The following is a 13,516-nucleotide window of genomic DNA, read 5'->3' as shown; positions in this document are numbered from 1 at the left end:
GACCTCCCTTTTCTTTTTGGAATTCATTAATAGTCCGATATTTTCGTTTCCCTCATCCTCACACTTCAAAAAGTTCACATATTGCCTTAATCATTGCTGCTCCTCAACACGCCTCGGCCAAGCATCAGACATTTCTTGTCTGCACTTTGTGCTGCCCCTCTCCCCTCCTCTTCCCGAGTGGAGGACTGAGCACACCACACAGGGATTTAGGGATGTTTTGGGTTTCTTTTCAGAGAAGACCAAGCTGAAAAAGTGCAGATACACTGGAGCATGCATCTGGATGGTGTCTGCAGCAGTTCGCTGCTATGCTGCCAGTGCTCTCACTCGCCAGCCTGCAGCAAACCCTCATGAACATCGTTTCCTAACCCACACCGTGTCCACAGAACCAGGCAGTTCCTCTATACCTGCAATCTGCAGTTGGCCAAATGATTGAAACATCTTCTTTTGGGCTATGAGCTGTTTGGCTTAGGCTACAAAATGCTCTCGGACCTTAAAATGTGACTTAGTATTTTCAGAGGTATCCAGGATAAAGGGCAGAGGAGAACCGTGATGTCCCTGCAGACATCTGAGCTGGTGAAGACCTTTTCTATACTGCTATCCTCACATGTGGACATGTACCAGCACTGCAGTCAGCAGGCAGGCGATTATTCTGGTGATATCTAGCATCATCAGAGCACCCTGACACAACAGTGTTACAGCAGAAGATGGATAACATCCACCAGAAAAAAATAATCCTGCTAGGAATTTAACTTCCAGGCATCAGCTTTTAAGAAGAGGATATACTGCTTGCAGATTTTGGACACCAAAAATCACTCTCAGCTGTCTTCTATCTTTCCTAAGGAAAGTTAACTCAGGACTGCACTTAGGCAAGCTGAAATGTGAAATGAGTATCTGTTCATAACAACAGAATCCCTCTTAGCTGCCTCAAAAATCTCTGAGTCCCAAATTAAAAAATAAACAAAAAAAACCTCAAACCAAAACCACCCTTGCAAACCAGCGAAAAGACCCAGAACATAACTTCAAGACAAGGCATACATTACTCAGGTTCATTAAATTAAGCCTTCCAGGAAGATTTTTGTTTTCAGATTAGTTCTTCCCCTCCGAGAGGAAACTCCAGCTTGCTGGTTGCCCAGCTGCTCCAGCTTTACGACGGGTTTTGCAGTCCCCTGGGCACCTGCGGCCACACGGGCCAGTGTGTCCCAGGGCAGAGCTGAAGACCCATCTGTAAGCGCTGGAGCTCGACGCGATGGACGTCAAGGCCGTGGGGGCTGCAGGTGACGTCCCCTCGAGATGGGCCCCAGCACAGGCAGGAGAGGGGTGGCGAGGCACGCTGTGCACCCCTCTGCTTTCTGCAATCCCCAGGGACAAGAGGGTGCGTGCAGGGAAGGGGCAGGAGATACAGGAGGCACCCTGACTCTCCCTAAGCGTGCTTCCGTAAGGGTAAATTAGACTGCGAGCACCGGCACACGGTTTTCCAGCTTTGTGAGTTCGATCCTGGTGAGGTCTGCGACAATTCTCACTACCTCTCCAGCACTTATGGGGAGTCTGAGGATGCAGAGCAGTTCCCAACAGGCAGCACAGACGAAGACATGCTCTCCCGAGGGCGAGCAGAGCGTTGCGAGAATAGCTGTGCCAGGGGCTCGGAAAATGTTCCCTGGCTGGTTTTCTTCACTGGCACCGCAAAACCAAAGGGACTGTTGTCTTGCAGGAGCTGGAGGTAGATCAGCCACAGGCAACCTGCACTGCAGGCAGCAGCACTCCTTTGCAGGTGTCAGGGGAAAGCAGGCACAGCGGGAAACGTTTACAACTGCGCACCAAGACAGACGCAACTGCAGAAGCATTAGCATAAGACGAATGCATTTTCACCTACAAAGTGAGCCACTTTCTGTGGCAAAAGCGTGTCAAAAATTTATGTGCAAAATTGCCCAACAATTTGCAAGGAAACCTGCTTTTGAAATTGTAGCCTGGGCCCTACTTCTAAAGAGCCTTTCATCTCTCCTCCGTCTCTGAATTCAGAAAGGATTCTCTCCACATTTGAGATCACCTGTCTCCCTGTTTAATAGTAGTCTAATTATGAATATTTATTAAAATTCTGTAAGAATGTTCAGGCCTTTCCCTTATCCTGTGTGCGAAGATGAGACACAGTGATTTACAAGCCCCCCCCTTTCCCTTCAGCCAGACAACAGCCCCATCACAAGGCATCAAATTGTTAAGGAATGGTCAAGGAGAGCTTTACAGGAATATTTTTTCCAAAATGAATTCCGGAAAGGTTTCTTAAAGAAACGCATTCACTACCAATGACAAGGATAGCGAGTCATAAGCCACAAAGCCTTGCAAAGGCAAGATCACACATGACAACTTTACCATGCGTGGGGTAGCTCCCATTTTTCACTGTGTCTGTTTTCTAATGTGGATTCCAATAATGAAGAAAGTATTTCCTTAGGGGAGAAAACTTTTCAAGATGCCAAGCTTTTTTCCCAGTGCCCAGTTGTGTGCCACGAAAACCAAGGTCTGACGCTGGCTGAGGACAGGAGCAGCTGGACAGGAAAGGAAACGTCACGGCTCAAGAAGGTCCCAGACAATTTTTACTCACCTCTAGTGTAGTCAATACAATCTTCTCAACTGAAGAAAAATAAGCCTCCCACAAGAACTGTGTCTGCTGTCTAAGTGCTAGGATTTTATCCTGATGGATAGACCTGATTGTAGAAGGAATCTGTAATACAAGATGTAATATAGTCAGAAGCTTCAGAAAACAACGCAATCTCATCAAATTAATATGCTGCTGACAAGCCCTTTCCTCTACTAGCACGCCGCACGGCTTCAGCACTCCTGTCCGACAGAGATGCGTGTGCCAACAGTTAAAGCCCCGATGTAAAATGAATGAGACACAACCCTTCATAACCTTTGGTACTGAATACATGATTTTTTTTTAATCTGTTTTCTCTTAGTTTTCAGTTGTTTTATGGTGCCAAAAGCTCCCCCTCCACAGTGCTGTGGCGTGGCACAGTAAGGAGCTCCTCCATACAGCCCTTGACACAAAGCTTTTCATGGACTAGTATTTCAACAAACCAGTACCTGCCAGTCTTGAGAGTCCAACAATAACCCCGACTCTCAAAGTATATTCAAGGGGTCTGGAATTGCATTTGCTGCAGCACGGCAATACTATGTGCCCCAAGGAAAACAGCAACATCTCAAGTAAGACTCAACTTCTTGGGAGGCCGTGGATCAAACTGAATTTTACTAATTACTGTGGGTGGAAAGAGTAATATCTCCCACGACACCTGCTATTCACAAGGGAAAACATTGCTTCTTTTTTCCCCTCTCCATTCAATCAACACTGATTCTGGTATAAGCTGCCTTACAAATAGCTTATTTGGGTCCAGCTGCAATGCTTTGTCATTAAAAACATAACTGCTCACTGGATCAGAAGGGGAGGGCTTCACTTCTACGTCTTCCGCCATCCCCACGTCCCTCTTCCACACTGGAATATGCACGTGTCATTGCTTAACTTCTTAGGACCTCGATCAAGGCCTCCGGTACACCACTGTGACAATGCACACTGACATTATCAAGGGAGTTTAACTGCGATAACTTCAATTGCAAGGGCTACGCACAGCACCAGAAAGGCGTCTAGGATAGCTTACTGATATTGTTCTTTTCTTCTAGGAATGAAGAGTGGTGCTTTTGCACCTACTTTTTTGTTATTTCAAATAAGGCCACCCCATTCTCAGACATTCATTTCTCACAAATCCTTCACCTTAGCTGTTACTTGTGAAAGATGTGTATTAATCAACACCTGGGAGCATTATTAACAGCAGAAACATGACCAAAGTCACTTCACAGTGGTCATACAGCATTTTTTCCACAAACTCATACATTTCATTGCATGATGTGCAACCTCGCGTGTGTATGCATATGTGTGTGAGCAAGAATAAAATCAATACTCATTCCCAACGACGTCTTTTGAAAGCAAAGGCTGCTCTGACTGTGAAGGTTACTGCAAGAAGTTCTGATTTTACAGAGCACACCATGCTTGCGAGCCCCTGCAAACACAGTGCCAAGGTTAAAAAAAAGCCTTGGTGCCTGCTCTGTTACAACAGCTGGAAAGCAAAAGCAGAGCTCCCATTTTAACTGCACTTGCCTATTAGTTATTAATCTGCTTGTCCACAAAGACACGTGGGGAAAATGATGTATTAATACTAATCTGCCAGGATTACACTGGAATTATTAGAACTGGATGACGTCTTAATAAAAGGTCATTTCAGTAATAAGTAGGGCGAAGGGAAAAACCACCCTGCACAACTAAATGCCGAACGGCTGGATTAAGCTCTCCCAGCGCTATGATGAGGAGAACATGCAAATAAAAACATCCGAGCTGCTCTCAAACAGGAAATGAAAAACTGTAACATAACAAAAACATTTCCCAGAGCAGACATTCAGGCCCTCTGCCAGGTCTTTAAAAACGCTGTTAATAACGGTGCGGTAGCTGTTCAGTATGGAAGCAGCTGTGAAGAGAACGAATGGCATGCTACCGGAAAGCATGAAGATTAGCAAATTATTATTATTTAAAGAGAGAAATAATTTTGCTCGGAAAAATGTCCTGTCCACAGAAGCAAAAATCAAATGGCCCTTTTACACTTGCAGCTTGTCTTACATTAAGCAGAACAGGCAGCACTCCGCACGGCTTGCTAGGCCAGCTCTTCACAAACATTTTCTTCTTCAGACAAGTAAACAGGCATCTAACGAGATTTTCCAAGGTACTTCATTTTTGGGGTGCCAAGACACTTGTACCTTTGAAGGCTTCTCTCCATGGATGACAATAGCTTGCCACTTTGGAAATGAGTTCAATTCAACCATAAAAAAACCCCTCCTCTTAGTGGCTATCCCAGATCTTGTGAATCTCAGCTTCATGCCAGGCAATGGTATTTTATGAAATACTACTTCAGGAAACCAATGTTTCAACAACTTTTCCTAACATCAACTTCTCCACATACTTTACAGAATGTACTTAGACTATAAAACCCACCAGGGAAACAGAAAAAAAAAATCTAGTGAATTTTAAACCAAAGTAGATGCTGAAGGTAGCAGGAGATTTCTAACTTCTTAGCCTGCATTTTTTCCGTGATCTCAAGGAGATTAACAATAAGTGACATGAACACTGCTTCAGAAAGCAATGTTACATGGTGCAGACATCAGAGAAGGGACAGATTCTGCTTCACAGCAAACTGTTAGGTGGTAACTCCTGTCGGAGAAAATACCTGCTTTCCTGATGGGTCCTTTCAGTACCCGCCAGCCAGACACACAGTGCTGGTGGGACCCCTCAGGATAAACTATTTCTGAAGGACTAGAGCAGAACCTGCCTTCAAATGTTGTCTCTCTCATCACAGCACCCGGCCCAGGACAGCTCTGCCTCAAAGAGGCATCCAGGTGCTCTGTGCTAGAAGAGAATTCACACTCTTAGGAAAAATAAGAGTCTCCTGCATTTACGAATGTGGCCTGGTGGCTGCAATGACCTTCAGGTCAAAAAATGAATGATGTCATATTAAATGAGTTCATAGCCGGTGTGACACAGACAATCCCTTTGTGATAAAAACTCTTTTACAGCCCTGACCTTTTGGATTCATCTTCCCCATCCATTTAGATGGCGGCAGCAATAATCAACTGATACACTGAAGGCCGCGGTCTTTTTCTTACCTGTAATAACAATCTCTCATCGCCTATGACGGCAGCTTGGTTCCAATCAATCACTTCCGAGAACGGCAACTCCCATCCGTTGCTGAGCATAACCGGGACGCAGGCAGCCTGCACGCACACAGAGGCATCGCACTCGTTAGCGGGCACCCCACGATCAGGGCAATCCTCGAGTTCGCACCAACGTCACGACCGCTGTTTTCTGCGCAAGCTCTGAGCCAGCTCTCATGCAGGGGGGCAGGAGAGGCAACATGGCAAAGAGCGCCAGAAGCTAGAGGCCACAGGAGGGCAGCCCAAATTTTTACGGTTTTGCATTTTGTGCTTATTGATATTCATGGCAAGGTGGGGTTTGCATGGAGAGTGGCATTTGGAATCTGGTGCTTGTGCTACCAGACGAGAGCAGAACTGTTAAAATGCTGTAGATGTAACACTGGAGAATTTAATACAAAATGATGGCCTCCTCTGCTGCTCTGTGAACCATTCAGCAGGGAGCTAACTCCCTGAATTTTTATAATATGTTGCAAGACAATCCTATGGAAAAGATACACCATATTTAACTCCAAGCAGTTTTTCCACAAAGGAGTGAATTCCCCATCCTGCTTAGGGATTCTTATCAACACTCCAAACAGAGGCAACAGCACAAACACCATTCATCTGTCATCACCTGTCTACAAAAATAACAACCGCTTTCTGTCTTAAACAAACAAAAAGCATGCACATTTAGTACCTATTTTGTACCAGTGTGATCTGTTTAAATTATTTAATCTTTTACGAGTTGCACAAGTTCCTCTGCACAGCCAGCCAGTTTCTGAATATTCAGTAAATAGGGCAGTATTTCCGTACATAAATGATCGCCACTACGTTCTGGTCAGCTGGATCACAACATCAAATACAAACCAAAAGCCTCCTGACATGATGCAGGAACCTATAACTAGAGGATCTGAGTCAAGCCTGTGCTCTGGTTTAGTTTCTTTTGGATCAAGCCAAGCTTAAGTGCTCTGAATTTGGCCCAGACTGATGTCAGCCCCTCCTGTGCCTCCCAAAAGATGGTACAAAGTGGAACCTTTCAGATGGCTGTACCTTTCTCGGTAAGATGTATTACACACAGGATCTTAGACTGGCCAAGTCTCTGCATTACGGCAGTGCTTATAATGTGTAAAGAACTGTGATCTTCTGTAAGGAAATGACATTAGTGCATGAAAAAAAGCCAACCAGAAAACACTTAGCAGTGTATTTTCATATTTAAAATGTTCCACTAATGTGGATTACGTCTTTCAACATGCCCTGGAGCCAGACAGAAATTGGGAATTCATTATAATGAGCACATACTGCTGGTAGCCTGCTAGGAAAATCCTCAATGCCTGCACTTTATCATCATCAACCCAGAACCTTCAAGTTCTGCACAGCAAGGTACACTCCTCGTTTTCTTCTCTTGAGACAACGTACGACTTGTGGCCCAGCCGAGAAAAAAGCTGAGCAGTGCTCTTCATAAGTATCTGAAGTGACTCGCCATCGCAAATAAGCCAGTCCCACCTCCTCCTCCGAAGAGGCTGGAGAGGGAACAGCACTTTGCAGGCTATTAATCTTCTCCTGAGTGGGCACAAATAGGTAAGTGACAGTCCAGAACCTGGATCTCAAATGTGACAGTAGGTGTGGGGTTCAGCGGTTAAACCTGTGTCCAGTGCATCTGAGATGCTCTGGGGTATCCAAGAGACGCATCCAAGGCTGGCAGACATGATGCAAGACCTACTGGAGACCTTCTGGAGAAGCAGCAGAAAGCCAGAAGGGTACCCCTGGGCTTCTAAAATGACATTATACATCTCCACTCAGTACCTGAATCCTGCTCTGCATTGTGGTAAACAATGCTCTTTAATAGTGGCTGGGACACTTTGTGGTTGACGAAGAATAGTGATGTGATATTATTCATTAACAGCTTTCCTGCCAATGCTGGGACGCTTCCCAAATGGCAAAAGGACACCCGGAGGCAGGATTCTGTCAGGTGACCTCATCCGCCACCTGACACCAAGCAGCGCCTCAGCCTCCCCTTCCCTCCGCTCCAGCCCCCGCGAAATCCAGATGCCAGTCCAAAGGGGAGCTGAGCATCTCCCGGGATGCTCTGCATGGCTGACTGAAGATCCGGGACCCCAGGGCTGAGCTGACGCTTGCCAAAGAAAAAGGTCACGCTGACTGCAGCCAGAGTAGGTCAGTGTCAGGCTTGATGACAGTGCAACCTGAGCCCCACTGCCACAGTGACTCAGGAGCCCCTCTGCATTGCTCCCTGCTGCTGGCCAACACCAAGGAAGGGAGACCATTAACCAAAATGTTTTCTAAAAGGTGAAGGAGATTCAGGTGCTGTCCCAGACATGCCGCGAGCTCCCTGACATCAGCCTATATCCACCTTCATGTGAAGCTCCCATCTGGAACTTTACAACCTCCAGGCCACCTTCTGCACGTTCAGCAAGCACCATCTCAAGACAGGCAACGCACAAGCAGGTTGGTTTTGGCAGAGTGAAAACAAAAAGCTATTTCTACTGCCCAAGGGCTTACTCGTAGAGGCCAGCGTCTCCCACGGGAAGTCTCCCAGCTTGACAAAATGCTGCTCTAAACTGGTCCAACCTCTCAGCCCCACCACATCCCGGGAAACCTCTCTCCTGTAGGTAACGCAATTCAACCTTCAGATGGGCTCAGTGCTCAGCTCCTCCTGGGAAGAAGCTGCCAATTGCTCCAGAAGTATGAATAGAGGCTTTCGCGAAGTGGATTACTGTCCACTAGGGAAATGAAACACATTTCTCTCCTCCCTGCCTCCTTGTTATTGCACGCTGAATTGCAGCCAGCGTAGCCGATGCTTTAAACTGCAGCTCTTACCTGCAAGGCTTCCAGAAACCTGAACGAGCCAAGCCTGCGGCCACGGGGAACCAGACAGAAAGTGGCATTGTGCAGCATTTCACGGTAATCATACCTAACAACAACAGGGGAGAAAAGAGAAAATTCAATTAGTGGTGAGTCCTAGAGTAACTGGGCGTGAAAATGCAAACAGCTGTTGAGACACATCTGGATAAAATCACCCGCAAGCAGGGCCGCTCACCACCAGGTTCACTAGCTCCCTCCGTGCACGCCTCTGTCAGCCAGCACCCCGGCTCCTTTCTGTTCATCCTCAGGAGCAACCACCATGGGAGAGAGCAGGGGAGAGTGGGCATGGAACTGAGGAGCAATGAACTAATTTGGCCTTTGCAATAATCAGTTGTTTCTATATGAACAGGCGTGCCTGAGTTCCAACAACAAACTTGTATTACATGTTTTGGTACCCAAAGCATTGTAGCAGCACTTCTGCGACCCTGATTTCTATTCAGACTTAGTCAAAGTCACGCACAACTGGTTTGCACAAAGCAAAAATTCAAGCTGTGCCAAAGAAATCCACCCCGATCGCGTAGGTGCTGCAACAGGGATGGGGGGTTACAGCGACTCGCTTGGTGGTTACTGTCAAGTGTGGTGAGAGGGATAAACTGCCAAATTTTGGCAATTAACCACGTAGCTGCAACGACCCCTGCTCCTCCGAATTAAAACTTTAAGTGCTTATACACACTCCTGGGCTTTTTTCCGATTCCATCAATCACCTCAAAACCATTTACCAAAAACACACATCAAACCCTAACAGCTTCCAGCCCGTTATTAGCTAATTGTGCTTCTGGCAAACCCACGGAACGGCATCGACCTCGTCCGAGACAAAAGGATCCAGACTAAACACCCTCCACTCTCCAGAGTGTCCTGGCCTCTGCGGGCAGATGTTCTTTTGACAGCAACTCATGGCACTCCAATCTGCTAGCACTAATAATCTAATTTAACCGCAGCCTGCAGACAGAGCAATTTTTTTTGGAAGTGTGTATATGTATGTACATATGCATATGAATATTCTTTATATATAAAAATGTCCGGATCTACGTTTGTATTCTCACACAGGCCAGACAGACGGGAGTAAGCCAATTTTCAGTTATAAGCTCCGTCTTTAGGAAGAGACATCTTGCAAAGGCCCATTTGCTTAAACAAGCGTGTACAGCTAATTTGCACAAGAAAAGGTCACTGTGAATGGATTAAGATTATCTCCACTGAGAGTAAAATAAAAACCCTCGTTGCATTAATTAAAACTACAAAACAGACTCCAAAGTACATTTAAAAAAAAAATCATCTCTCAACTTTGGTTAAAATACATATATACGTATCCATCAGAGCAGCAGCAGTTTCTTTTTCTCCGTGTGGGATATTGATTGGCAGCCATGTCCCAGCTCACCAACCAACAGTGACACAGCACACAGGGGAAAACATTAGGAAACTGGAATACCAAAAAAATAAAAAAAATTGCCATTTTTAAGCATTCCTTTTTTAAATATCGAGACGTCTGAGGCTCATCACTTTCACCCTGTATTTTATGACACAAAATGTTAATAAATACCAAAAATAGAATACCCTGCAGGGCTAGAATACGCCAGTCAGAAGTACCCCATCATTAGCTAGCTAAAAATGTAAAATCCTGTTAATATCCTGGAATGCAACAATATCCACAAAACGTTGGTGGCAGAACCAGAACACAAAGAAACGCAGAGAACGAGGCCAGTGCAAGCGAGCCCACCACATCCCACCAACGTCTTCTATTGGGTACCTTTTCCTTCATATCTAATTTGCTGATGTAAGGATAGATTTATGCAGGATAAAAAAAAAGAAAAGGATTTTGTTGACTATTTCCCACCTGGAAAACAGTTAGCGTCTTGCTCCCATTCGTGAGTTTTAAAGCCTAACGAGTGATTTATTGCTGAGCTCTGGACTAGCACGGTCCATGGTCATCAAGCAATTCATCTACATCACACGGACACAGACAGCCTCATCCTAACCTTGATGTATGGGCACAAAATTTCCACTCACTTCAAGCAGAACCCGCAAATACAACAGGAGCAGACCCGGACTGAAGCAATATCCACTGAGAGCTGCTGCAGCGAATGAACTACAGCAGAGGTTCTTCTCAGGAGCCAATTTCTCTGCAATTTCAACCCAAATGTTTTAAGGTGACTCGATAAGATCTTTGAGTGCAGTGCTAAGGGACTGGTTTCCCGTTTAATCCCCCTCAGCGACCATTCCAGGATCAAATATCTATTTGAAATCCTGAAACACAAGGTGCTGATTCTACTCCTACTAGCTGGTGGGTAGCACGCCAAGCAACGGGGGCACCCTGCCTTAGCTGAAAGACAGAGAATAGCCCAGTATGTTTAAATACAAATTCGGAAATGCCTTTCACACAACACTTGCAGCCAGCCACAAATGCATAAACACCTCTGCCGAGCTGCAAGCGTGGCTTTGTCATCTGAAGCGCTGCTTATGGAGGACATCGGTTACATGTACCAAACAGCGCTTCGGAGTCAAGCTTGCAGCAGAGACCATTTCACGTTTTTCTCACACTGCCAGGCAGCATTTGGAGGAGACCTTGACCACGAAAGCGTCACCTGGTGAATGAAGCCCCAGCCCACAGCTCATGGTAGGGGCAGAAGGCGACAGGGCAACCCTCCTCCCCATTCAGCCCCACAGGAACGATGCATGCAGCAGGTTTGAGCTTTGCCAGTGTTTTGTCAGGGAGGGAAAATTGCGACTGGCATTTTTGTTCACACAGGAAGCATACACGTCTCACCTGAAGGCATCTCTGCACATCCCTTCATTCTGACTTGAAAGGCTTTCAGTGAAGTCAGTGAGATAATCTCTATGATTAAAGGTAGGTATCTGAATTAAATCATAGAATCATAGATTGGAAAAGACCTCCAAGATCATCAAGTCCAACCATCAACCCAACACCACCATGCCTGCTAAGCCATGTCCCCAAGTGCCACATCTTTTTTTGAACGCCTCCAGGGATGATGACTCCACCACTGCCCTGGGCATCCTGTTCCAATGCCTGACCACTCTTGCAGTAAAGAAATTTTTCCTAATATCCAATCTAAACCTCCCCTGACACAACTCGAGGCCATTGCCTCTCGTCCTATCGCTAGTTACCTGGGAGAAGAGATCAACACCCGCCTCACTACAACCTCCTTTCAGGTAGTTGTAGAGAGCAACAAGGTCCCCCCTGTGCCTCCTGTTCTCCAGACTAAACACCCCCAGCTCCCTCAGCCGCTCCTTGTAAGACCTGTGCTCTAAACTTGTCCAGGAGCGAAATTGGAGCTGGCACAGACACCCAGGAACACCCTCTCAGCTACAGCAGGACACTTGTACTTTAAGTACTGGTCTGGCATCTATTGCAGATACCAGTATCACATCAACGATGGGCTTGATTTCCCTGCCATCTTCACTGACTAATCTCAACAAGACCTCAGGGAGGCAATGAAGTATTATAACCCCACTTGCAACTGGCAGAGAGGCCTCAAGTTACAGAGAAAATAGTCGAGTGTTTAGCAGAGGTTCTTCCAGAGCCTCCTCCTCTTCTTCTCCCCTGGCAATGGGGGTTATATCTGTTTTCAGAAATACCTATTTCCATCAGCCAGTAACGTTTGAAGACAGCAGGGAGATTCGTTATGGTCTTCCAGCTTGCATAGCTGTGGTTTCTGCAAACCCGATGCTGCCAGCCTGTGGGGAGGACAGCTCGGCGTTACCTGCCCATCCAGACGCTCTGGTTTTACCCGGCTACAGAGGTTTTTCAGGCTCCACTTGCCGCTGAGGAATTGGAGCGAAGACCAGCACTGTGGGGCACTGCGCGGGCGCTGGCCGGGCACTGCTTCCTCGCCTGTGCTGCTTCGGTGTGGCTTTGCTGCTGGTGCTCTCCTTTTCGTTACTGCGGGCAGGGACCCTTCCTGGGCACTTACTGTAGGGAAGCTTAGAGAGGAGTCCTCTGCTTTGCTTGGAGGGTATTTATTTCCAGAAAGCTCCTGGTTTCCACGTCACTTGACTGCTGGGGAGAGGGGGCACATGCTTTCTGCTCATATTCCTGTATTCCTTCATTCCACACGCTCGCATGGAGGTAACATTTTATTGCCAATTTTAGGGTCGGCTTGGCCTGAGCCTCAGCTGCATCGTTCAAACATGTTAAAATCCAAAACGCATATGCCTTTAAAATGACAGTTGGAGCTTTAAAACTAAAATAGCTACAGATTTAACCCAAAGCTGGCATCCGTCTGTAAGGTTCAGCAGTGTCTTTTATTAACTTTCAGGCTTCCTTCCATAATGATTAAGTGCACCATGTTCACAGCTAATACCTTTTTTAGGCAGCATAAACAAATAGCTCTATTTGTAATCAATTCTAATTTATTCACACTTTAATTGAAATATCCCCTCCCTGCTACCACCCATAGCTGAGACAACATGTTCGGCCCCATCTATCACGCAGGTGTAAACACTGCAGTGCCGTGTGGGCAATTATCCAAGGGAGAAACGCTGCTCAGCCAAATGCTCTTACCACTTTACCTTCTTGATCCAACCCATTGCTCCTGTCTTTCCCCATCCCCCCCTTTTTTTTTCCTTCTGATGTGCTGACCTTGTCAGTCAGCACGTGGATTAGAGGGCTGCTTGGGATTCCTGGTCCACCATTATCCCAAGGAGCCCGGGCAGGCTGCAGAGGCTCTGCAGTGACTAATCAGCCATGCCACACATTCCTTCTTACAGCTTAAGCATTTCCCCATGTCACTACACTTAACAGATTATAAACTAGCCTGGGAAACATTCTTATAACCCATTTTAATATAAACTATTTTTTCCCAAAGCCACATCATCATAACTATTGACTGAAGTGAGGTCTAAAAGGACGTCAGGCTGTTCACACCAGCAGATACATCCGGCCACGTAGATGTAATGACTG

The 13,516-nt window shown here is 46.3% G+C and overlaps 1 protein-coding gene across 1 annotated transcript in view; it reads right to left on the bottom strand.

The window, feature by feature from the left end:
- The window catches only part of EXT1 (exostosin glycosyltransferase 1), a 179,597-nt gene that overhangs the window by 16,051 nt on the left and 150,030 nt on the right, over window positions 1–13,516 (bottom strand). Inside the window, exons 2-4 of the mRNA XM_075415651.1 lie at window positions 8,557–8,650; window positions 5,695–5,802; window positions 2,594–2,713 (exon numbers count right to left, since the gene is read on the bottom strand). Coding sequence (XP_075271766.1) covers window positions 2,594–2,713; window positions 5,695–5,802; window positions 8,557–8,650 — 322 coding nt within the window. The remainder of the gene's footprint in view (window positions 1–2,593; window positions 2,714–5,694; window positions 5,803–8,556; window positions 8,651–13,516) is intronic.

Source organism: Opisthocomus hoazin, chromosome 3 (assembly GCF_030867145.1).
Source record: "Opisthocomus hoazin isolate bOpiHoa1 chromosome 3, bOpiHoa1.hap1, whole genome shotgun sequence".
Taxonomy (NCBI): Eukaryota; Metazoa; Chordata; class Aves; order Opisthocomiformes; family Opisthocomidae; genus Opisthocomus; species Opisthocomus hoazin.
This window is presented reverse-complemented; position numbering and strand designations above follow the sequence as displayed.